The following is a 22642-nucleotide window of genomic DNA, read 5'->3' as shown; positions in this document are numbered from 1 at the left end:
AGGAAGAGACTCAGCCCAGGGCCCGGCACAGAGGAATCCAGGAACAGCCATTCTCTGTGCTAAGTCAGCCCTGTAGGCCGCCCTTCCTTCTCTCTAAAAGACCTGGATGTTCAAGATCTAGAAATGTCTCATAAATGGTACCATCCAAACTCCAGACCTGGTTCCCCAATCCCTCTCGCAGAATTAATTAAAAAGTAGATAAGTGGGGGCCGCCTCAACCCTCTGAACACTGAGCCCAGAGCCAGCCTCCGGTGGTGCCCATCACGAGCCCATAGTAAGAGCCGTTAAAGGGCCAGTGCTTGGTTCATCCTGTATCTGGCCCAGAAAGCTTTCTTGTGGTGTTTCCCATCTGCCCGGGGTCTTCTGGGCCCTCCTCCCCCGGCATCCACTATCACTGCGTGTGTCCACTCTCTGTGGGGATGGAGGCTTCCCTGCTTTTTCTGAGCTGGGGCTGGGGGTCCTCCTTCTGTTGGGTTTGGGTTCCTTTCCATGGGTTGACACTCTCATGTGGCCCCCCAAACCTAGACTCCCTGGGAGGTTGCCCAGACCAATCCCTTCAATGCCCTTCAGGGACACTAGTCCAGAGCCTGGGAGGGACTTGACCTGGGCCCCAATGCCTTCCTTGCAGTCCCTGGTTCATTCATGGAATTGCTTTGCCCCCAAGGGTGCCCACAGGAGGTTTCTGCTGGCCCCCATGTCCTTGCAGGTTGGCTATGTCCACGACAGAGGGCTGACTTCGCCTGGATCAGAGTGCTGACCCCCGAGGGCCGCATTCAGGCGCCAGGTTTCTCGGGGCCTGTGTTGTCTACCTACCCTGGAGGGCTTTTGAGGGAGCAATGATGCCCGTGATGGGCTCTGTGCTTTGTGCCTGCAGTGCCACTGTCCTCTGTGTGCCCACAGGTCCCTGGCCCTGGGCCAGCAGTACACGTCCCTGGGCTCTCAGCCTCTGCTCTGCGGCTCCATCCCAGGCCTGGTCCCCAAGCAACTGCGCTTCTGTCGCAATTACATCGAAATCATGCCCAGTGTGGCGGAGGGCGTGAAGCTGGGCATCCAGGAGTGCCAGCACCAGTTCCGGGGCCGCCGCTGGAACTGCACCACCATAGACGACAGCCTGGCCATCTTTGGGCCCGTCCTTGACAAAGGTATTGTCTCTGGGCCCACTAGGAGGTGGGTGGGGTGGGGTGGGGAGACTATCAGGATGAAGTGACTCTTCCATCTCAGGGTGCCTTAGCTCTGAGCCCAGGGTCCCCAGGGGAGAGTGATAAAGCTGGTCACGACCTGGGGCCTCCACAGAAAACGGGTCAGGTCCTTCTCTGGACCAACCCAAGCGGTCACCATGGCTGCCACACCTTCCCAGGTGCTGCTGGGGGCTGGGCAGCCTTGAGATGCTCTAGGGTCCTGCCTTCCCCCTCAGCCTCCACTTCGGCCCAGCTTTGATGTGGACATATGTGACATTTCCCCCAGGCTGTGTTAAGTGCTATGCAAATGTAGTTTGGGGTGGGGTAGGGCGGGGGCATTGTCACCCCTATGCCCCTCCCATTTAGAAAATTCTAGAGCTGAGAAAGCTGCTTCCGTGAGAACCTTCTGCTGGACCCTCACCCCTGCAGGCTGGACATGCCCTTGGACTGTGGAGGGGCCAGAGCGAGTGCTCCCTCTGGGTGACTGCTCAGCCATCTTGTCACCTGGGAGTCTACCTGGCTGCCCTTCCACTGGAGTCACACAACTGGCCTTAGAACAGGGAGGCACATGATGGGAGGGATAAGGGGACAACTGCCCCTCAGAAAGGGACTTCGGGCCGGGTGAGTTCTGGCCTGAAGATGGGCGACTCTCTGAGAAACTGCAGATCTGGGAATTGAATGCTTCCAGCTGGCCTTGGGGGACACCACCCCTTTCACAGCAACTTGAATCCTCCTACCATCAACAAGCCTTTGCCACCCCAACCATGAGCCTGGCCCTCCCTCCGTTTCGGGGAGCTGAATTTACAGCCAGAAAGAAAAGGAATCTAAAAAAGGAAGGGAGGAGGGAAGGAAGGAAGGAAGGAAGGAAGGAAGGAAGGAAGGAAGGAAGGAAGGAAGGAAGGGAGGGAGGGAGGGAGGGAGGGAGGGAGAGAAGGAGGGAGAGAGAGAGAGGGAGGGGGGGAGAGAGAGAGAGAGGGAGGGGTGAGAGAAAAGGAATCTGAAAGCCTGGAGGGTCTTGGGGGGGGGGCGGGTGTTGGCAGGGAATGGTGGGGGGAGGCTGACCACCCCAACCCCCATTTCAGAGCGCGGTCCCCCTTAACCTGTGCCTCGGGTTCGCAGAGTAAGTCCGATCCACAGGCTATTGTCATGGGACTGAAGGGCAATTAGCGAATCAATGGATGATGATTCTGTTTACGCTTCTGTTACCAAAGCTAATTATTGCTTGTTTACACAAAAGGGTTGGCCTCTAATTGGGGCCAAGTGGCGGCGGTTTTCATTTCAAACCTGATCTCGCTGGCGTGTCAGTCTGTCCGCCTTCCGGTGCCCCACCTCGGGCCAGGTAGCGCCTAATCAAACAGCCTGGCGTCTAGACGCGCTCCCTGAAAGCGAGCCTCCCCTGCGGACGGCCCTCCGCCGCTCGGGTGTTAGCCGCGCAAATCCGGCCCCGGGCTTATCACCATTCACGCCGGTGTTCACGGTTTAAATCACCATTGTAGGCTCCCGAACATGCCTTCGCCTCGAAATGCAAGAGGGCAGTTTGGTGTTAGGGAAGGGGGAGTAAGTCAGAGACTGGGAATTTGATGAATGCTAAGAAGTCTCCGGGGAGAAGGCCCCGCACGCACACGCGCCCGGTGTCCGGAGCCGGGCTGCCCCCACCCCGCTGGGCGGGCCGCCGGGGGTGAGCCTCGGCCGCCGCTGGGCGCCCAGGGCGCAGGGAGGCGGTCTGCCCCGGGCGCGCATCTTCCGCGGAGCCGGACGCCCCAGGGCGGGGTCCTAGGAGCGGGGACCTGGGGCGGAGCGGGGCGGGGGCGCCAGGGTCACCGGCCGGAAGGCTGAGGACGCGGCGGCGAGGCCTGCCCGAGAGCGCTCTCCCCGGGCGGGGCCGAGGGCGGGCACCCCGAGGGGTTAGGCGGCTTGAAAAGGGCTGAGCGCCGCCCCCCACGGCGCGGCCCGGCCCCGCGCCCGCTGCGGCCGCCGCGCCATTCACACGCCCTCTGGCCATTCGGCTCGGCGCGGCGCGGGGGCGGGGGGCGCCGCTTCAATGGGGATTTCGCGGGCCGGCGCCGGGGTTGGGGGCGCGGCCCGGCCGCGGGAGCCGCCCGTTGCTACGCGGTGGCGGCCGGCCCGGCGGCCCGGGCCCGGCGGCCGTATTATGCGGGTAATGCGGTGTGACACCGCGCGAACAAAGGCGGATTGAGCGGCCCAGCGGGCCCCGCCGGACGGGGACCGGCACAGCGGGGCTGTCAGCGCCGCTCCCAGGCTAATCCCCGCCCCGCCCCCGCGCCCCCGCGTCCCCGCGGCTGGGAACCGAGCGCGGCCCGGGGTCTGGGCGCCGCCGCCGCCGCGAGAGGCCGCGAGCCCGGCCGGAAGCGAGGCCCTGGCTCTCGCTGCCCCCCGAACCCTGATGGATGGGAGGAGGCTGGGACTGGGGCGGGGGCGGGGGGATCGGGTTGGAACCAGGGCGCAGAGCCACAGGCCGCGGCCGCCCCCTGTCCGCAGTCCGCCCTTGCTGCACGTTCCCACTCGGGGCAGGGGGACGCACCCTGGCCATGCCGGTGGCCTGCGGGGGCGCTGGGGCCTCTGAAGAGTGGCCACCAGGGGACACGAGGCTCCCTTGTCTGCAGAGCTGCGTTCCTCCGCGGCACTCGGCTCGGGAGCCTGGCTCCTGGGCCCAGCCCTTGCGCCCTGCGAGGCCGCGGACAGGTCACGTCCCTGCTCTGGGTCCTTCGCCAGTAAGGAGACGGCTGGACTGCCTGCCTTCCCGGCCTTTGCCAGTCGTTAGTCTGTGTCTGCAGGGGGGGCCTCGCAGACCTCCTGCCTCTGGGGTGAAAGGATTAAGTGGGATGTAGCCCCTGGAGGGAAGAACCTGGTGCCTACGGAGCGCCCGAAGGGGGTCATCATAGCGAAGTTGGGGAACATCCCTGAGAATCTCTTTCTTTGCTGGACCCTGCCCTCTCCCCCCAGGAGGGACCTGACCGTCTCAGCCCCAAACCTTGGCCTCGTCTGGGCGGAGAAGGGGAGGGAGAGGGAGGTGAGATGCCAGCCACCACCCTCCGGGTCAGGAACGCTGGCGCCAGACGGGTCGTTCCCTTTCTGTGACGCGGGAAACCGAGGCTCAGAAAGGGAAAGGGCCTGCCCGGGCGCACCCAGTGGGCAATGGGCGGGCTGGCTAGGTCAGGCCGCAGGGCCCCAGCCTTCCTCCCGACACCTCAGGCTCTCAGGACTGTGCTGGGTCTCCGGAGTTTGGGAAGACGGAGGGCAGGGCGTCCGGGGCTAGGACCGATCAGGGCCGCCTCATCTCCTAAGCAACCTGCCGAGCTATGGTTCCCACCCGTTTCTAACCGGCTCCCTCTGCCAGATGTCGAGGCTCTGGTTTAATCAGTCAGTGGCCCTGCCCTCAGCTTGCTCATCCATGAAGTGGGGATACCCTCTTCCCCCAGCACCCCCACCCCCACCCCTGCGGGCCTGGCGGGGGGGGGGGGTGAGGCAGGGCAGCTGAGTCCCAGGACTGGCCTAAGCGATGCTTCCCAATCCCCCCACGCAGCCACCCGCGAATCGGCCTTCGTGCACGCCATCGCCTCCGCCGGCGTGGCCTTCGCAGTCACGCGCTCCTGCGCAGAGGGCACCTCCACCATCTGCGGCTGCGACTCCCATCATAAGGGGCCACCCGGCGAGGGCTGGAAGTGGGGCGGCTGCAGTGAGGACGCCGACTTCGGGGTGCTCGTGTCCCGGGAGTTCGCGGACGCCCGCGAGAACAGACCGGACGCGCGCTCGGCCATGAACAAGCACAACAACGAGGCGGGCCGCACGGTGAGCCCCAGCTGCCCTGTTGCGACCCTTCCTGGGGCTCCTTCCCAGCCCTGTCCCAGCCCCTCCTGCCTCTACCCCTTCCGCAGCCCTTGTGCGTCCAGGGCTCCCCGCTCTGGCCCTTTCCCCTTGGCCAGGCTGGGCCCCCGCCCACACCCAGTCACCCCTTCTGTTCACCCTCCTTTAGCCTTGGTCTGTCCCAGGTCGCCGCCGCCTGGGGGTGCGCCAGGCGGAGTGTGGTGGCCCCTGGCGCAGGTCCTGCAGCCCATGCTGTGCGTTTGGGCAGCCAGTGTAGGCCTGTGGGCCTGGCTCTGCACCCAGCTTCCACCCCGTCCCGTGGAGGTCTGGCTTAGGGCGAGGCATTCAAGTTCCGGCCTCGGTTTTCCCATCTGCTACACGTGGAAAACAACCCCTAGTTATTACAGCTTCGGCGAAGGAATGTGATTCTGACGATGCCTGGGGTGTGCAGGGGAGGGAAGCCATCAATAGTCACCTTTCTTTGGGTCCGGGCCTCGGTCCTCAACCAGCGCTCACCCTGGCCCAGCGGAGGGCGAGCAGGCTCCGTCCAGGGCTGGGGCTGGCGGCGGAGCAGGAGGGTCAGGTGCTCCCAGGGGCGTCCGTCTGGGGGCCAGCTGCTGCTTCTCGTTCCCAGACCATCCTGGACCACATGCACCTCAAGTGCAAGTGCCACGGGCTGTCGGGCAGCTGCGAGGTGAAGACCTGCTGGTGGGCCCAGCCCGACTTCCGCGCCATCGGCGACTTCCTCAAGGACAAGTACGACAGCGCCTCGGAGATGGTGGTGGAGAAGCACCGCGAGTCCCGCGGCTGGGTGGAGACCCTCCGCGCCAAGTACGCGCTCTTCAAGCCGCCCACCGAGAGGGACCTGGTCTACTACGAGAACTCCCCCAACTTTTGCGAGCCCAACCCCGAGACGGGCTCCTTTGGCACCAGGGACAGGACTTGCAACGTCACCTCCCACGGCATCGATGGCTGCGACTTGCTCTGCTGCGGCCGCGGCCACAACACGAGGACGGAGAAGCGGAAGGAGAAATGCCACTGCATCTTCCACTGGTGCTGCTACGTGAGCTGCCAGGAGTGCATCCGCATCTACGACGTGCACACCTGCAAGTAGGGAGCCAGGTAGGGTGGCGGGGTGGGGAGGCTGGGGGTGGGGGTGGGGGGAGGCTTGCTGCAGGGACCTGGCTTTGCCCATCTCCTCTTCCTGACCACCCTGTTCTAGTTCGCAGCTACCCGAGACACAAGTCCCCAAAGTGTGTGCTCTTGAGGCTGTGAGCAGTTGATTAAAATTCTTGTACCTGTTAGTTAATTATGAGCCAGGTCAAATCTTTTGTCCAGCCACTGGCTCTCATTACTGAGCATCTGTGGAGACAGAGGAGGGACCCTGTGGGGTTGGAAGCTGGAGACGTGACCTCTGGGGCCAACTTTGCCCTAACTTCCTGTGCCGTCACTTCTCTGGGCCTGTTTCCTTGCTGTAAAGTAAGGAGGTGAAACAGTAGGCCGAAAAGTCTCCTCTACAAACCCTGGGGCAGAGTCATTCTGCACCCACCTTGAACTTCGAGGGCAAGTTTTTGCACAAGCGTGAACCCTACCAACCTCAGGGAGGTGGGTGGGGGGAAGCTGTGTATAAGCCCATATCCTGACACATCTGAAGCTTGGGTGGAGTGGGTGCACTCTCACGGAGTTTATGGATGATGATGGGGAGGAGGAAGGAGTCAAGTTCAGAGTGACGGTGGTGAGTAATCAAGGGATCAAAGGCTGGTGGATTATGCTGCCAAGTTTCCCAGAGGTGGCCAGCGTGGGAGACGGTGTGCCTGGCTCTCAGACCCATTGGTCCCCAGATAGGGCCTGATGGATGCAGGGTGGTCCTAGAGTCCTGGAGGTGCAGTGTTCTGAGGCCAATATGCCCGTTCTCCCTTTTCTCTGCCCTGAGAAGGAGCTGCATATACAAAGGCATGAACCCCGGGATAGCTCCCGCCACTTGTGGGACCCACACAAGACAGTCTTTACACCCCCGTCTCCTCATCTGTCATGCTCCCCAGAGGCGCTATGAGGAACACAGGAAGAACACTGGGACCAGTGATTGGTTCATGGCAGAAGTTGCCTGCCTGGGTCATTGCTGGCTGGGGCTGTGTCAAGGAAGGACACTTCCACACCTCGAAGTTGGGGTGCTTGCTTGTGCTGATGGGACTGGGGGGAACCTGACATCATGGGGAGAGTTCTGGTTGAGGGGTGACTTAACCAGTCCATCTGGGAAGCCCCTCTGTGTAGCTGAAGTCAGGGACAGTCTAGAAGGGTGGTTCCCATTCCACCCCCCCTCCCCACCCTGTTTCCTCATCTAGGCAGAGGTGGTGATAATGGGAGCCTGGCAGAAGCTTTATGAGGCTCAAATGAGCTAAGAGGTGTGACCACTTACTAATAGAAAGTGCTAAATGCCATCAGGGAGCTGCGACAGGAGAGTGGTCACCGAGCAGTGGAACGGTGTCATCACTTGGGCAGGTCCATGTACTGCCTTTCCCAATGATAGAAGTCAGCAAACGAGAGAGAACTCACCGGCTCACTGTGACCTGCCAAGGTGGAAGGAGTGTTTGAAAGCACAGTGGCCACCCTCCTCTGATGTTCACTATGGCCAGAGGCAACACAGTGTCCCCATTTTCCATCAGGACATGGCTCTGGCATTCACAGAGGGGGCTACACCTGCCAGGTTCCTCCCAGTGCCTATACAAGACAGATTCCTGCATTAGGGTAGTTAGTTACCTGCTACAGGCTTCCTGTCGCCCAGGCCCCAGCTAGGCGGCGAGGGAGATAGGATCTGGATCCAGTCAGTGGATGCTAAAGCCCTACTGTTCCTGTAGACCACACTCCCTTCCTCAGCGGTGGACCCCAAGTATAGGAGGGAGCGGAGAAAAGCCACTCAAGGTCCCTATTACTTCCAAGTACAAGAAAAAAGTTGAGCTCTCCTGTCATCAGCCTGTGATCTTTGCACCCCTATGGGTGGTCTCCCTGGGAAAGCAATTATGTTTCTAATTCTTCCTCTTTATTTCCCAAAGGGTGCTGGGAACGGTGAAGCGTGCGGCTGGGCAGATTCACTGAAGTCCTGAGCAGGACCTAAGCCAGCTCAGCCCTCAGCATCCAACAGCAAGGAATCCGGACTGTTGCCAGATGCACGTGTGGTAAATTGCCTGGACCCAACCGCCCGCTGACTGGGAGGCCTTCCTCCCTCTCTCATCTTAAGTTTTTCACCCGACTCTGGATGGTGTATGGTGTTTAAAGAAGGGGCTTTCTTTTTAGTTCTCTGGGGTCTGATAGGAACAGATCCGAGGCTTATCTTTGCACATGTTAAAGAAAATAAAAATGGAAAACAATTTATACTCCAGTGGAACAGGCTGGGCTAATGTGAGCTCTTTGCCTGGTGATATAGACATCAGCATGGGCAAGATTGTTTCCAGACCGCTTCTCATGGGGACGTCCCAGGATGCTGGGAGGTGGGAGTTACGAAGTAGGACAGACCCCTGCAGTCTCCTTTTCTCTGCCTACTCCCACTCAAATCTGATACACTCTCACGAGCTGATAAAAGCCATAGGTCTAGCGAGGATGAAGTGGTAGGGAGGCCCGAGGCAGTTGTGAGTGGGGTTTCGTTTTGAAGAGCTAGTTCTAGGTGCCCTGGTAAGCTGTTTGAAGAGCAGCAGTGTGTTCTTCTCGGCCTCGTTTTCTCTGCAACCCTGTTCTGCACCAGAGGCTCTTGTGAACTGCAGTAAGATCTCAAAATCTTTGTCTACCTTTCTGCAGTTTCCACCATGAATGCCGTACTTTTTTTGTTGTTAGTGGATGTTGTAAATAGGTTGTGTATGTGGGGAGGGGGGAGAACAAGCCTTCTCCAGCCCGAATGGCTTCCTAAAGAAAGGAGTGGTATCTTTGGAAGAGGCCGCTCAATCCCCTCCAGTCCTGCTCACCTGCAGATTCTCCATCAAAACAACGCCAGGTGAGCAGTTGGCCACCTTGGTATAAATGAGACAAAGGGCCAGTGAGAGAGGAGCAGTCTATTCCTGAAGTTCCAGTTTTGAGACCAGTAGATGGGGAGGGTAAAAACGAGTCCTCATTTCCTCTCCAGTAAGGACATGTCTTCCTGCATCCTTTCTTTCTTTGGCCCGAGTGAGTTCTGAGTTCTCTAAGGCAGAGCTTCTGGCCTCACCTGCATGCCGATAAGCATCAACCATGCAGCTACTGAGGGTGAGGATTAGGTGTTCAAAGGGGGCAAGCAGTCACCTGCTCCTTGGGAAAAGCTGAGTTCCAGCTGAGTTCTCCCAGCGGAGTTCTCCGTGATCCACAGTGGTCCTCTGGTTCCCTAGAGGAAGCTAGCAAAACGCAGGCAAACGGAGCTGACAGCATGGACCAATCCAACAGCTCGGTCTTAAGGAGAACCAGAAGGAGGTGCAGCAGGGGTAGAGTGCAGAACAGTTTTCTCTTCCTTTTCTCCCTTCTCTTTGGTCTATCCAACCCTGGCCTAAGAAAGCAGGGTCAGGCGATCTCCGCGCGTGCTCAGACAGGTTTGCCAAGACGCCGTCTAGAAGCCAGGCCTGCACTCCTGCATCTGCTGGCCACCAGCCCTGCTAAGATACACATCCCGTCCGCTCTGTAGAATCTCTGATGCCCCTCCTCATCTCATCTTAGGCTAAAAAGTTTTAAATCATGCCAACCGGATAATGCTTGCTTTATGTGAGAATTATTTCAGCAGAATGGACACAAATTTTCAAATCAGTCTTTTCATATCTATGTATTCTATATTAAAAGTGATAAAGTCATGTTTCTGGGGCGTATTCAAGTAGCTGACAAGTAATTATTTAATAATAGTACATTGAGTGCATTGTAATTATTCTTGCCGTAGTCAGGTAATAGTATCCAACGGAAATTTCCTACCAACCTGCTGTATCCAAAGTTTTGTAAAAAGTTGTAGAAGTTGTTGATCTTTTTGATTTTATATTCAAAAAGTCTCTTTTTATAAATATTATTTATTATACAATGTATATACCTTTGAGTTAACTAAGATTATATATTATATAAATATATATATATTTGGAGAAAATATATTTCATCATGCAGTTTTTTTCTGTTAAGTCATTAAAGAGAAGTCATTAAGTCATGGATACATTGTACAATGTGTGGAGTTTCCCGATTAATCCTCAGGAGGTCAAGCATATCAAGATCTGAATATGGTAGCTTCAACTCTCACTCTTAAATTAGTGGCCCAAATTAAGTTCATTTCCTCTGTTCTCCAAGCAAGATAATCTGAGACGTCATGGACAGTAGGCCTGATCTACTCTTTTTTTTTTTTTTTTTTAAATATATTTTATTGATTTTTTACAGAGAGGAAGGGAGAGGGATAGAGAGCTAGAAACATCGATGAGAGAGAAACATCGATCAGCTGCCTCCTGCACACCCCCCACTGGGGATGTGCCCGCAACCAAGGTACATGCCCTTGACCGGAATCAAACCCGGGACCCTTCAGTCCGCAGGCCGACGCTCTATCCATTGAGCCAAACCGGTTTCGGCCTGATCTACTCTTAAGACTTTCTTACAGGCTTACTTTGTTCTAAAGCATCTTCTAACAAAGAATTTCCAGTTTTAGAAATAAGCAATTTGGGCAGTAATTCATTTCATAGACTTCAGCACTCCCAATACACAAATTAATGTCACAGACACTCAAAGATGTGGCTCAAGGCCAGCAGACCACGATGTTGGCCACTGACTCAATCCTTTCCTCACCCACGTTTTCAACTCCATTTATTGGGAACATAGCATTTGCTCTACTGAAAACGAAACTTGGCTGGAAATGGCTCTGCCCTGCTCGCTCTGCTGGAGACTAAGCCACACAAGGGCCAGGTTGGTCAGGAAGAAGAAACGGCGTCCTCCGCGCTCTGGATTGTCTGGAACAAGTGTCGTTTAAAGTTTTAGGCTGGTCTGGGCAGAAAGGACCCACCATGCCCTAGGTCAGTGGTCGGCAAACTCATTAGTCAACAGAGCCAAATAGCAACAGTACAACGACTGAAATTTCTTTTGAGAGCCAAATTTTTTAAACTTAAATTTCTAACGCCACTTCTTCATAATAGACTCGCCCAGGCCGTGGTATTTTGTGGAAGAGCCACACTCAAGGGGCCAAAGAGCCTCATGTGGCTCGCGAGCCGTGGTTTGCCGACCACTGCTCTAGGTAAAGACATCCTCTCCTTGGATTGCAGTTTCAAAGGACTCACCTGAGGTCCACAAGTAACACCTTCTTAGCAATGAGATGCCATAACTTGGTTTTATGATAACAGACATAAAATGTCTTCAGACTACCCATAAAGTCATCTTCAGTTTATTTGGCACAGTAAAAATCTTTCCATCTTTCCTTCTTCCCTCCCTCCCCTTCCTTCTCTCTCTCCTGATTTACCTTTATTAGGATCAAATTTTATTCATCTAATTTCACAGAAGACAACAGAAAAATAAAGCAGTCTGCCTTATGCAGTGGAGATGGGTTGCCAGACCTCTCACCTTAGATTGGGAATGGCTACTAGAAATTCATGCATTTTATTTGGTCCCTGAAAAGCTGAAACCACAAAAATGGTTGTTTCAGCCGTGCAAGGCTTCGGACATGGAAAGTATACAGATCTCCTCCACGCCCTAAAATGCTGCTTACCTTTGTATTCAGCTTTTATGTAAAGTTAGTACCCGTCTACCAGTGTTCTGGGTATGTTTAAGATTGCCAAATATTTAAATGGTCCCTACTCATACTTACCAAGGCCATTTGTAATCCTCTCATGATTAATCATATTCTATGATTAAAGAGAATACAGTTTATAGCAGCGCCTGAACATTTAGCATCTCTGTAAACATAAATACTAATAAACATCTAAAGATATGAGGAAGTTTTAAAAAAGATCCAAAAGAAAGGAAAAAGACAATATAATGAAGATATCTTTTTTTAAAATATTTTTATTGATTTCAGAGAGGAAAGGAGAGGGAGAGAGAGATAGAAACATCAATGATGAGAATCATTGATTGGCTGCCTCCTGCACGTCCCCCACTGGGGATCAAGCCCGCAATCCAGGCATGTGCCCCTGACCGGAATCGAACCTGGGACCCTTCAGTCCGCAGGCCAACGCTCTATCCACTGAGCCAAACCAGCCAGGGTTGAAGATATCTTTCAAAGCAGTATTATTTTACGAAGAAAGGAGAGGGGAAAGTGTGAGTGTGTTCAAGGATGATGGGATAAGGTACAAATGAAGGCAAAAGAAAGAGGGTGAGGAAAAAGCGGAGAAAAGCAAGGGAGAGGTGATGGGTGGTGAGAGTACTCTTGCTGTATCCAGTGATGTATCCAGTGATCCAGTGGGGTATCCCTGCCAGCCTTGGGTCTAAGGACTACACATGCGTGGCTGACATACACACACATATAGTGAAGTTATTTCAGCAAAATGATGGCCACCACACTGTCATCATTTCTCCTAGCTTGACAGAGAACTTTCTAGGATGCAAAAAATTATCTACCCATTAGTCGTAAACTCCCCAAATAGTGAGACAAAGGCAGTTGTGGAGACTGTATAATACTGGGAAATTTTCAAACATGAGTCCTCGCAAATCCTGACTTCACTACTTGGGAATCTTGCCCATCACAGCACTATCTCCTGCATCTCAATGCTATGGTATCCATCCACACACAGCCCGAGGGCCCTACTCGAGGCCCTAGTCTCAGCACTGCTTGCCAGCGGATGAGAAACTTTAGATCATTTTGCAATAACTTCTGAAATTTACATGCTTTTTTGAACTCTCTTACACACCTTTCTCTGTCACTACTTTGAAAAGGCTTATGGATCAAGTTGCCAGGCAAGAAAAAATGAAATCTTGCTTTTACCTTCTGTGTTGGGGCTGGGTTGGCTGTGGATAGCTGACTCAATGCTTCCACAGTGTGTTTAGCAAGATTAGATTATTTATTATACACACTTGAATCTACTCCATGGCTGTTGCTGAAACTTCAAGGGGAAGTTTTTAGGATCTAAAAAAAACAGACTTAAAGCAAAACATATTTCAGATTTTAACTACCAGTATACAGTTTTCTGTGTTACATTTTAAAAAGTGTTTTCAGTGAAGATGTACAAATGTAGAAAGAATTTAAAAAAAGGATAAACCTCTTTTTTTAGGCTTTAATGACATCTTTTGACAAAAAAGAATAGCCTGTTAACAGTTCATCCATAGATGAAGACAGCAGCTAGCTGGAGGACCTCTGCTTCATCAGCAGGCTGGCTGCAATCTCGTATGCTCTCTGCCCAGCACTGACTTTGGAGAGGACTCGGAGCTTCCAGACTCCACCTGTCCAAGGCTATCCAGGGACCGGGTGGTCTCAAGGCCCTCCTCCCAGGAGGGTGTGACGCTGCTATCAGAGAAGCTCTGAAGTTGGCCTCTTCCCACAGACCCTTGCTGACTTTCTGGGCTGCCTTTAGTCCTAACCTGAACCAACTCCAAGGGCCAGGTTTTATTTAGGCTAAGAGATCTGATAGTTCAGAAATGTAAAAAGGATGACGGATATAAAATGAACCATGGGAAGAAATCTCACTCAGACTGTTTGAGTCCCTTGGTTTTTGTACATTTCATAGGATGGAGTAGTTCAACTTGAGAAACAATTTTACTTTCTGGTTTATCCCAATTATGACTTGGGCACACTTCAGTTTTTTTTTTTTTTTTTTAATAAGGTGAAATAAGTAAAATAAATGTAAAGATTCTTGTTGTGCATTAACTTTTAAAAATGCTATTGATCTGTATTTTTTAATGACTATATTTTCAAGATAATTAAAATCAGAGATTCCTTCCTTTTTTTTTTTTTTTTTAGAGAGAGAGAGAGAGGGATTCATTTGTTGTTCCACTTATTTGTACATTCATTGGTTGATCCTTGTATGTGCCCTGACCAGGGATCAAACCCACAGCCTTGGCCTATCAGGATGATGCTCTAACCAACTGAGCTGCCCAGCCAGGACCCAATCAGAGATTTTTAAATAAAAATTATCCATCTCCTTATGATCGTTATAACAAACATCCAGAAGGTCTTTTCTGAGCCCTCTTCTCCATACATATCAGTTACATGTACTGTTTTACATAAAATATTGGTCTACAGGATGTTTTCAAGTATATATACTCTTTATTGCATTCCTTCATTTGCATTAAACAATATAATATTTATATTTTTAATATAGTTTTGGACAAAACACAAAGACATGAACCTCACTGAACAAGAGACATAAGTTAGTACAATGCATGTTGTCTTCGTGGGGAGAGAAAAGAGGCAAGAAAGATCTAAAGCAGACCAGGGAGCCCGGGTACTGGCTCCACGGAATTCCACAATACAGTCCACGTTCTGGAAAGCCACAAAGCAGCCAGGAGTGAAAAGCTGGAACAAAGTAGACATGACATACCAGTCTACCAAAAATCTGGAAGGTAGGAAGATCTGGAGATAATGTGCCTTGTGCTGTGGGGACAGCCGGCCGAGCTACACCCAAGTGCCACTGTGGCAGCGAGCTTCATGGGCGGTTGCAGATGGCTTCTGATTGCTTGTCCTCACATTTTAAGCAGCAATGGGGAGAGAGCAGCATGCTCCATAGGTCTCATCACCAAAATGATGACCTATTTAAATTCCTTCTAACTCAGTTATAGACAAAGCCTTTGGAAGAAACGAGAAGAAGGTAGAGGAAATGTATTAAGTGTATTGGAATGGACGTTAAAGGACTGAGGGGAGAGAGCTGTAAAGTGATTTTTTCTTCTTCTGAAGAACAGTGTTCTATTTAGATGCTAGACAGTATAGATAATTAAAATAAAGGAAGGATACATTCTAAGTAAGTCATTAAGCTAAGGGAAAAAGAAAAGTGGTGACGCTAATAAGCCTTCAGTATTATACTAAGGAACTGACTCATTGAAAGTTGGACCCTAATCAATGCTGAGAGGATTGTAAATTATTTTAATGACTTTTCCCATACATCTTTCCCAAGTTTTTAATAACACCTACCAGGTGGTAATGATTACCATATCTCTTACCACAGAGGAAATCAGTTACATTCAGGGGATGTTATAGCCAACACAGCAATACTCCTGACTTTCTATTAAGAAAGATCTCCTGATTGCAGCTTGGAAACATCTCTGAAAATGATTGAGAACAGCATCTTAGAAATCCAAAGCCTGCCCAATTTCTTCAGGCAAAGGTAACAACCAGTTTTCTGGGAAAACTTTAACCAAATGCACAGGGAAGTTGTATGATAATCCAGTGAGCCCTCCCTGCTCCTGGTTTACCTGTAGAAAGCCTTCCTAGTAATAGGCCAAGCGTTGTCCTGCAACATCATTACATTTATTGAGAGTTTCTGGGTGGAGGGGAGAGTATGGAGCTTAAAATGAGTAATGTTCACAAGTACAGTGTATCTCCCACACTTAAAGACTGAGGAAGAAGGAATCATCTTAGCTTGCAGGGAAAGGTACGCACAGCATTCTAAAGTAAGTCTGTACCTTCCACAAAGGAGTGGACTATCTTGATAAGCACAAGGAGGGGACTTTTATTGCACTGATCATGCAGAGTGAGCACGTGTTGAAGGCAGGGAACAATTCACTTCATTTGGGGTCTTGAGTAAATCCAGTGACGATCCCAGGCCATCTTTACCTTGGTCACTATGTGTTTGCAAATAGTCCATTTTCAAAGTCAAGGGAGCGACTGAAAAAGAAATACCCAAACACAAGAAACAGATGAGGGTCTGCAAAAAAGTCATCACAAAATCACTAAGAGCTTCTTACAGGCTTTGTTAAACTTTTCACTATGCACTTGCTATGAGATGAGCATATCACAAAGGGAAATAGTCACAGCTCCATGCATTTATAAGCAGGTCCCAACAAATATGTACCATTGAGTTTTTCCTGCATTGACAAGGAGGTTTGCGAAGCTGCACAGGGAGAGCAAACCAACAGTACAACAACCAATTTCCTTGCTTGGTCTCTCTGACCTACAACACAGTGAAGAATTCTATAAATGGAAACAGTTGTCCAAGAAAGGTTGAGATTTGAAATTTATATGCACTGTAGAGCAAGCAACTTGTAGAACAGGCACTGGGATTTAAAAGAGTGGTAAGTCTGGTTGACAGTCTTAAGTGTTGTATATACATACTTACGCTCCTTCTTCTCTTAAGAGAGCCAAGAATTTTCTCACACGGTATTCAGGATCCATCTAAATACATCAGAAGAAATAAAGACGATGGGTTAATGGTGCCTTCTAATAACTATGCACTTACTTCATGCCAAGGAAATCCTGAGCTTCAGACTTCCATCAGTGCTCTGCTGAGTCACAGAAATGTGCTACCTGTTCCCTGACCAGTATTCTGATACACAGGAAGCAGATTGCATCATTCAAGAGAAGTGAATGGGATTTCCTAGCATAGAGAATTACACTGTTCGAGGTTCCAAATGACCCCGCTGGTCATTCACAGGCACCTCAGCTGCATGCTCCTTTGGGGAGAGCTATGTGAGGAGACAGCTTGCCTAAGAAGACTAGTGTGAGACCAGACGGCGGCCGTTCATGGGGGCTTAAATGGCATCCAGTTCATAGGCCTCATCTAAAGCATAAAAGAGAGACCAAACTCGAGGAAACCAACTGCTGTTGCAATTAATAAAAAAACTTATGCTGAAACTAAAAAAATGAAGAGTGGGACTGACTCCTCTAACTCAGGATAATCCAAGTCTCCTGTGATGAGAATGGTGTCGTGAGTCTAAGAAAAGATGGAGGAGTTCTGGTTCAGGCTCTAGGTTTAGATCATTATAATTAATTATTAAGTTCCATTTTATATTCATATTTAACTAATTTGTTTAACTATATTCAATTTTCATTGGTCCACCAGAGATGTAAAAAAATGCTTATTAAAAATACCTTTAATTCCTTGAGATGAATTTTTATTGTAAGAAACACACCTAACTTTTAAAAAATGTTCCAGGCAGGAGTCTGTTTCCCAAGAGGGAACTCCCTGCCCTCCAGGAATAGCTTTCAAATGCTCAGTGCAGCTGTGGGTAAATGTGCAATTGGATTCCCCCTCTAACTACCTTTCTTTCTTTTCTTTTTTTTAAAAGATCTCCTCTATCCCAGAAGTATAGAAGTTTCAAATGTATCAAAGTTAAGAGGTCAGACTACAAAGGACTAAAAAAAAGTGTGAATAGCTAACAAAAGAAACATTTTTCTTCTTTGGGAATAGAATTACATATGAATCAATTGTCAACTTCTTTAAAAAAATGGAACTGGCTGGAGCTCAGTTGTAGTCAGTACTTGCAGGTCTTTGCCCATTAAATATATTTAATATGTGTGAGCAACGACTTACTGACTTGCCTGTAGCTATGGAATTAAAAGTCAAGAGAAAGGGAGGAAAAAAGTAATCTAGATAAATGACTTTATTCCCTCAGGTGACATCCAGTCAGAGCAGATCCTCGGCACTCTGCAAGTTTTAACAGAATTGTGTATAGTGAACAGAGAGGTAACATGACTTATATTCTGCTAGACTACGTGCCTCTTCACTTAGGCTCAGTCTCTCTAAGGCAGATCTAAAGAGAATTCACTCAGCTGCACGAAATCCATTTGACATGAAGGGGTTCAAACTCAGAGGCCTATGAAGTGTCAGTCGCTGAAGATTAGGTTTGAGTGCCCCACTCTCACTTTCTACCCCACATACACCAGAGGCATTAACTTGATCACTGACCTGCAGGCATGAAAGCAAGAGGAAGGGGTAGGGGTTGGGGAGAAAAACCCACATAGTTTCTTCTATGCAATTATTGAAAAAAAGTGTGTTGAAACTAAAAAAATGAAGAGTTGATTATCTGACAGGTTTATCTTTTTCCAAGGAAAGAGCCAATACATCTGTATATGCACTTTTACCAAGAAAAATCCTAAGCAAAGTGATTAGTCTGTAACTTTAACTTACTGCTCAAAATGGGAAATAAATCAGCTTAAAAGTAGTCTGGCTGACAGTTCAATAGATTAAACTTTAGGTTCCTGAAAACCACAATTTTATTTTAAAATCAATTTACCAGCAAAGATTAAAAAAGCATTCAGTTCGTCTTTCCAATCTGTTAGTGGTCCAAGAGCCTATTTCAGTTGTAACTGACACCACCTCCGCCACCCACTGCACACACTGATCAAGTGGCAGGGCTCAGCAGTAATACATATGCTTAGAATGTAGCCTAGGACCTCAGTAAACTCAACGCAAGTTCACTGAGCACCCTACTATGTGTCTGGCTCTGTTCCTACTATGTGGCTGGATTCAATAGTGAGTGACAGCCAAGGTCCCTGAACTCACTCACAGAGCTTAGTAAGGATACATTTATTATCTAACTCGATAGGCATAAGACACAGGATGGGTACATGGAGGGGGAAGAGTTCCAAAAAGAGAAAAGGTAAGTTGCCAGTAGACGTGAGAAAGGCCCAAAGAAGTTTCATCTTTGCCCAAGCAATAGCCTGGAGCTCAGTTTTCCTATGGGTGCTTAACTATATAGTAGTTTGCATGACATTTCTAGGAGCCCAGGGCAGGGGAAAATATACAGAGCCCAAGTCTAGTCTGCACAACTGAATTACTTTGTCTCTTAAAACAGTCTCCCAGGCCCCTTTTGGTGTATGTGTGGTAGCTGCCTGATCTCCGATGGACAACATCATCCCCCTCCATCAACTGGCTGTGACCTTGGATAACTCACTGACAACCTGTGGGACATTCGGTACCGTCATCTCTAAAATGAGCGGCAGCAGGACAATATCTGTAAAATGAGGGCAGCAGAACAATTGCTCTTTGAAGTTCTTTCTAATTTTATGATCTAGTGACTCCCACCCAATGTTAAAACTTAAAATAGCCCTAGCTGGTTTGGCTCAGTGGATAGGGTATGGCCTGTGGACTGAAGGGCCCCGGGTTCGATTCCAGTCAAGGGCACATGCCCAGATTGTGGGCTCAATCCCCAGTAGGGGGCGTGCAGAAGGCAGCCGATCAATGATTCTTTCTCATCATTGATGTTTCTCTCCCCCCCCCCTCTCCCCCTCTCCCTTACTCTCTGAAATCAATAAAAATATTACAAAAAAAACAACTTAAAATAACTTTATAATCTTCTATTTTTGAATTTTAAGAAATGGGAAAGAAAAGTACCAATAAATTATTGTTTGATCTCAGGCTACTAATATCAACTTGAATTCAAAAATAATATAAGGAAATTATAACAAATTAAAACTTGAGCAAACAGAAAGGCCTATGAAGTTTCTATGTCTGAATCATATGGGGAAGGACATGACTCACCTGTAGGGACATCTCGATCAACATTAGCAGCTTCTTGATTCCTATCCAGACCTTTTTATCTTTTACTTGCTGTGCAATTATGGTACGTTCCTTATCCTTGAAGTTGCCCAAAAGCTACAAAAACAATAAAGGTAATGAAAGCACTATTATAGTAAGTGAGTTGACAATATTAGTTAATTCTCACATTTATGCTTAAAAGATCAATGATAAGGACCAGCTGACTGGTTCAAGTTGACAGGATTCTCTCCTATTTTTTTTTTTTTTTTAAATCTAACCTGACCTTTCTAAACCCATTAGGTGTAATAATGAAATTGAAAATTGGTACCCTAAATCCTGTTTTCCTATAGGCCTCTATTATAATTTAGAGGTATATTTGCTGGGGGAAAAATAGCTCCACCATTAAGAAATATCAGTTAAAATTTTTAACATTCCTTTCTAGAAACAAATCTATGTGTCAAAGCAGACTAAATTTAATTCTCTTACCCAACTCTGGAACAAAAGCTGCTCAAGCCGATAACCTGGAGACATTTATCATATAAATAATTTCTATTTTGTTGGGAGTATGCCCCAATTTTATGGGTCTTGAGGATTTTAAGGAGACTTCACATTTGAACAAGTCATAGATCATATTTCCTAACAGATCTCATCAAGTCACTTGTACACATTGATATTAATAAAAAGCTTAATGAAGGATTTATTTTTTTAAATTAAAAACTTTGTCATCCTCAAAAAGATTGAAGAAAACATTTTCATATTATGAACTTGATCATAAAACAGTTCCTTTTACTTCTGTAACTTTCATGAAGTTCCTAAGATTTTAATCACTGTTCCAATTTATTAAATAAATACAAGTAAATGGGCTGAAAGCTACTATGAATAACTGAATTTTCTATATTGATTACCTTCCCTGCCCTCACCCCACGTTTCTGGTCCTTGTAATCTATGTGCATCACTCATGCTGAACACAGAGTCACTCATTCCTGGCAGTTTGTGTGCTGCCCTCACCGAGAAGAGGGAAATTCATCCTAATTTATATTCATCTCTCGTTCCCCTAAATCAGTGGTCGGCAAACTCATTAGTCAACAGAGCCAAATATCAACAGTACAATGATTGAAATTTCTTCTGAGAGCAAATTTCTTAAACTTAAACTTCTTCTAACGCCTGGTATTTTGTGGAAGAGCCACACTCAAGGGGCCAAAGAGCCGCATGTGGCTCGCGAGCCACAGTTTGCCGACCATGGCCCTAAATCATGAAAACAACTGAAGTCCAGGTCCCATATTCTAGGCTAACATAGAAACTAAACTCCAGGTGCAAAGTCTGGCACCCCTTAGTATTATTTCCAGTCCCAACTCCTTTCTTATAAACAGTGAGCAATCCATTGACTCATTTTCACCTCCAAAGCTTCCAACAGCTGCTCTCCTGTGGCAATGTTGGGCACGTGGATGGTGGTGCTGAAAGCGGTAAGCATTTCCATCTCCTGAAGGACATCTTTGCGGCTAGTGGTCCCAATAATAAGAAGCTTGCGACCCTGACCACAGAGAGAAAACATGTTAAAATGCACAGGATAAAACTGATTTGAAAACTAGAGTAAGCCTGAACAATACCCATCTCTTTAATCGCAGAAATGCAAATGATTAGGCAATAAAAAAAATCAGAATTTTCCTCTTGAAATTAAAAAAGAATAATCAACAACATGATTCAGAAAGAGCAACACTTGCTTCAGGACAGGATTCAGAAAGAGGCAACAACTCTTTCTCCTCATTCACATCAATAAAATAGTGGCTTAGTAAATCAGGGGGACATACAAGCCAAGACACTTCAGTCCATGTTTGTAATTCATTTTTCATAGCCAACATGGTATATGTATAGTGGGAACTGGAAAAGAATGAATGAATGAATGGAAAGCCTGTATCATCCACTTGTGACACTGTAATGGATAACTTGCATATTTCTCTATTATTAGTATAGATAATAAGGTTATTCTTATATTTTAAGAATTTTGTTTTTAGCTTTAAATATTCTTTACTGACTTACTATTATGGAAGATGGTTATTTAATATTAATTTTGCATCCCCCCCATATCCTTTCTCATCCTTCTAATACAGTTATTTCACAATCTTTGGTTAAATCTATATTCAGTATTTATTATGATTATATAAATGTGACTTATAGCTAAGCCACATTAATTTCCTTTCTTGGACAACTTTTTGTTTTTAGTGAAGTTAATAATTGCCATTTTCCCCCTTTGCTTATTAGTTTACCAGGTACTTATCACAAGTTCATCTCCAAACAAATACAACCATGAATATTCTTTTCCATATATCCAAACATGTTAGGAAATTCTAAAGTTGTTTTGTTAAAGACATTTCCCTCCTGAAGGCCCCTGTTCTCAGAGCTCAGTCTGAACTGACTGCTCTCTAGGCCTGCTCCGCAGCTGTAGTTCTAGAACTTTCCCCTCCCCTCTATTATAACCCCTGTTTCCTAGCCTTCCCTTTCCTTCATTTATTCTCTCTTCCCTGTGGTGCACATACTTCAAAAGCTTCCTAAGAAGCTTTGATATATGAGAGGTAAAAATTTAAACATTTCCTTGAATGTCTGGAAATGCCTTTCTTCTACCCTTAATATTGTGCACACTATTCATAATTGATAGTTTGGCTAGGTATAGAGAACAAGGTTAGAAATGATTTTCCGGAGAAACCAAGATGGCGGCATAGGTAAACACCTAAACTGCTGCCTCGCACAACAATTTCAAAACTACAACTAAAAGACAGAACGGACACCATCCAGAACCACAGGAAAGCAGGCTGAGTGAAAATTCTACAACTAGAAGGAAGGAGAAAAGCTCACAGAGAATTGGAGGTACGGCAAAGGGTCTTTGTGCGCGCAGAGAGGAAGGGCGGCTGAGAGCCTGGCTGACTTCCTCTGGCGGAAGGGGGAAGGAAGCCTCCGACCGCATTGAACCCCAGTTCTGACTGCACTGAACCCCAGTTCCGGGCGAACCCCTGGGGACCCACGCTCTTACGGGGGGGAGTCTGGACTCTTGGGCGGAGACTCGAGCTGGGAAAGGCAGAAGTCTGAAGGCGCACGCGGGCCAGTGCGCACAAAGGCTGCGGAGGTTGCCACAGGCTTTCCCTAGTGGAGGGGAGTCAGAGGATTCTGACTGCACTGAGCCCCAGTTCTGACTGCAGTGAACCCCAGTTCCAGGCGAGCCCCTGGGGACCCACGCTCTTGTGGGGGGAGTCTGGACTCTCGGGCGGAGACTCGGGAGCCGGGAAGGCGGAGGACTGAAAGCGCGCTCGCGCCAGTGCGCACAAGGGCTGCGGAGGT

The 22642-nt window shown here is 48.8% G+C and overlaps 2 protein-coding genes across 4 annotated transcripts in view; one reads left to right on the top strand and one right to left on the bottom strand.

Annotated features, from left to right (window-relative positions):
- The window catches only part of WNT3 (Wnt family member 3), a 42331-nt gene extending 31974 nt beyond the window's left edge, over nt 1–10357 (top strand). The window contains exons 2-5 of one of the 2 annotated variants that reach the window (XM_080678683.1): nt 901–1142; nt 4723–4988; nt 5638–6113; nt 8054–10357. In XM_080678683.1, coding sequence (XP_080534809.1) covers nt 901–1142; nt 4723–4988; nt 5638–6113; nt 8054–8096 — 1027 coding nt within the window. In that variant the 3' untranslated portion in view covers nt 8097–10357. Of the gene's footprint in view, nt 1–900; nt 1143–4722; nt 4989–5637; nt 6126–8053 lie in introns of both variants that reach the window. The other variant, XM_080678684.1, reaches the window with a different exon arrangement.
- Nucleotides 10358–14144: 3787 nt separating this feature from the next.
- NSF (N-ethylmaleimide sensitive factor, vesicle fusing ATPase) overlaps nt 14145–22642 on the bottom strand; it is a 130043-nt gene continuing 121545 nt past the window's right edge. The window contains exons 18-21 of one of the 2 annotated variants that reach the window (XM_080678926.1): nt 20709–20843; nt 19316–19429; nt 16168–16227; nt 14145–15720 (exon numbers count right to left, since the gene is read on the bottom strand). In XM_080678926.1, the coding sequence (XP_080535052.1) occupies nt 16168–16227; nt 19316–19429; nt 20709–20843 (309 nt within the window). In that variant the 3' untranslated portion in view covers nt 14145–15720. The remainder of the gene's footprint in view (nt 15721–16167; nt 16228–19315; nt 19430–20708; nt 20844–22642) is intronic. The other variant, XM_080678925.1, reaches the window with a different exon arrangement.

The sequence above is a fragment of the Plecotus auritus genome (genome assembly GCF_963455305.1).
Source record: "Plecotus auritus genome assembly, chromosome: 7".
Taxonomy (NCBI): domain Eukaryota; kingdom Metazoa; phylum Chordata; class Mammalia; order Chiroptera; family Vespertilionidae; genus Plecotus; species Plecotus auritus.
Note: the sequence above shows the minus strand (reverse complement) of the source record. Positions and strands in the feature narration are given on the sequence as shown.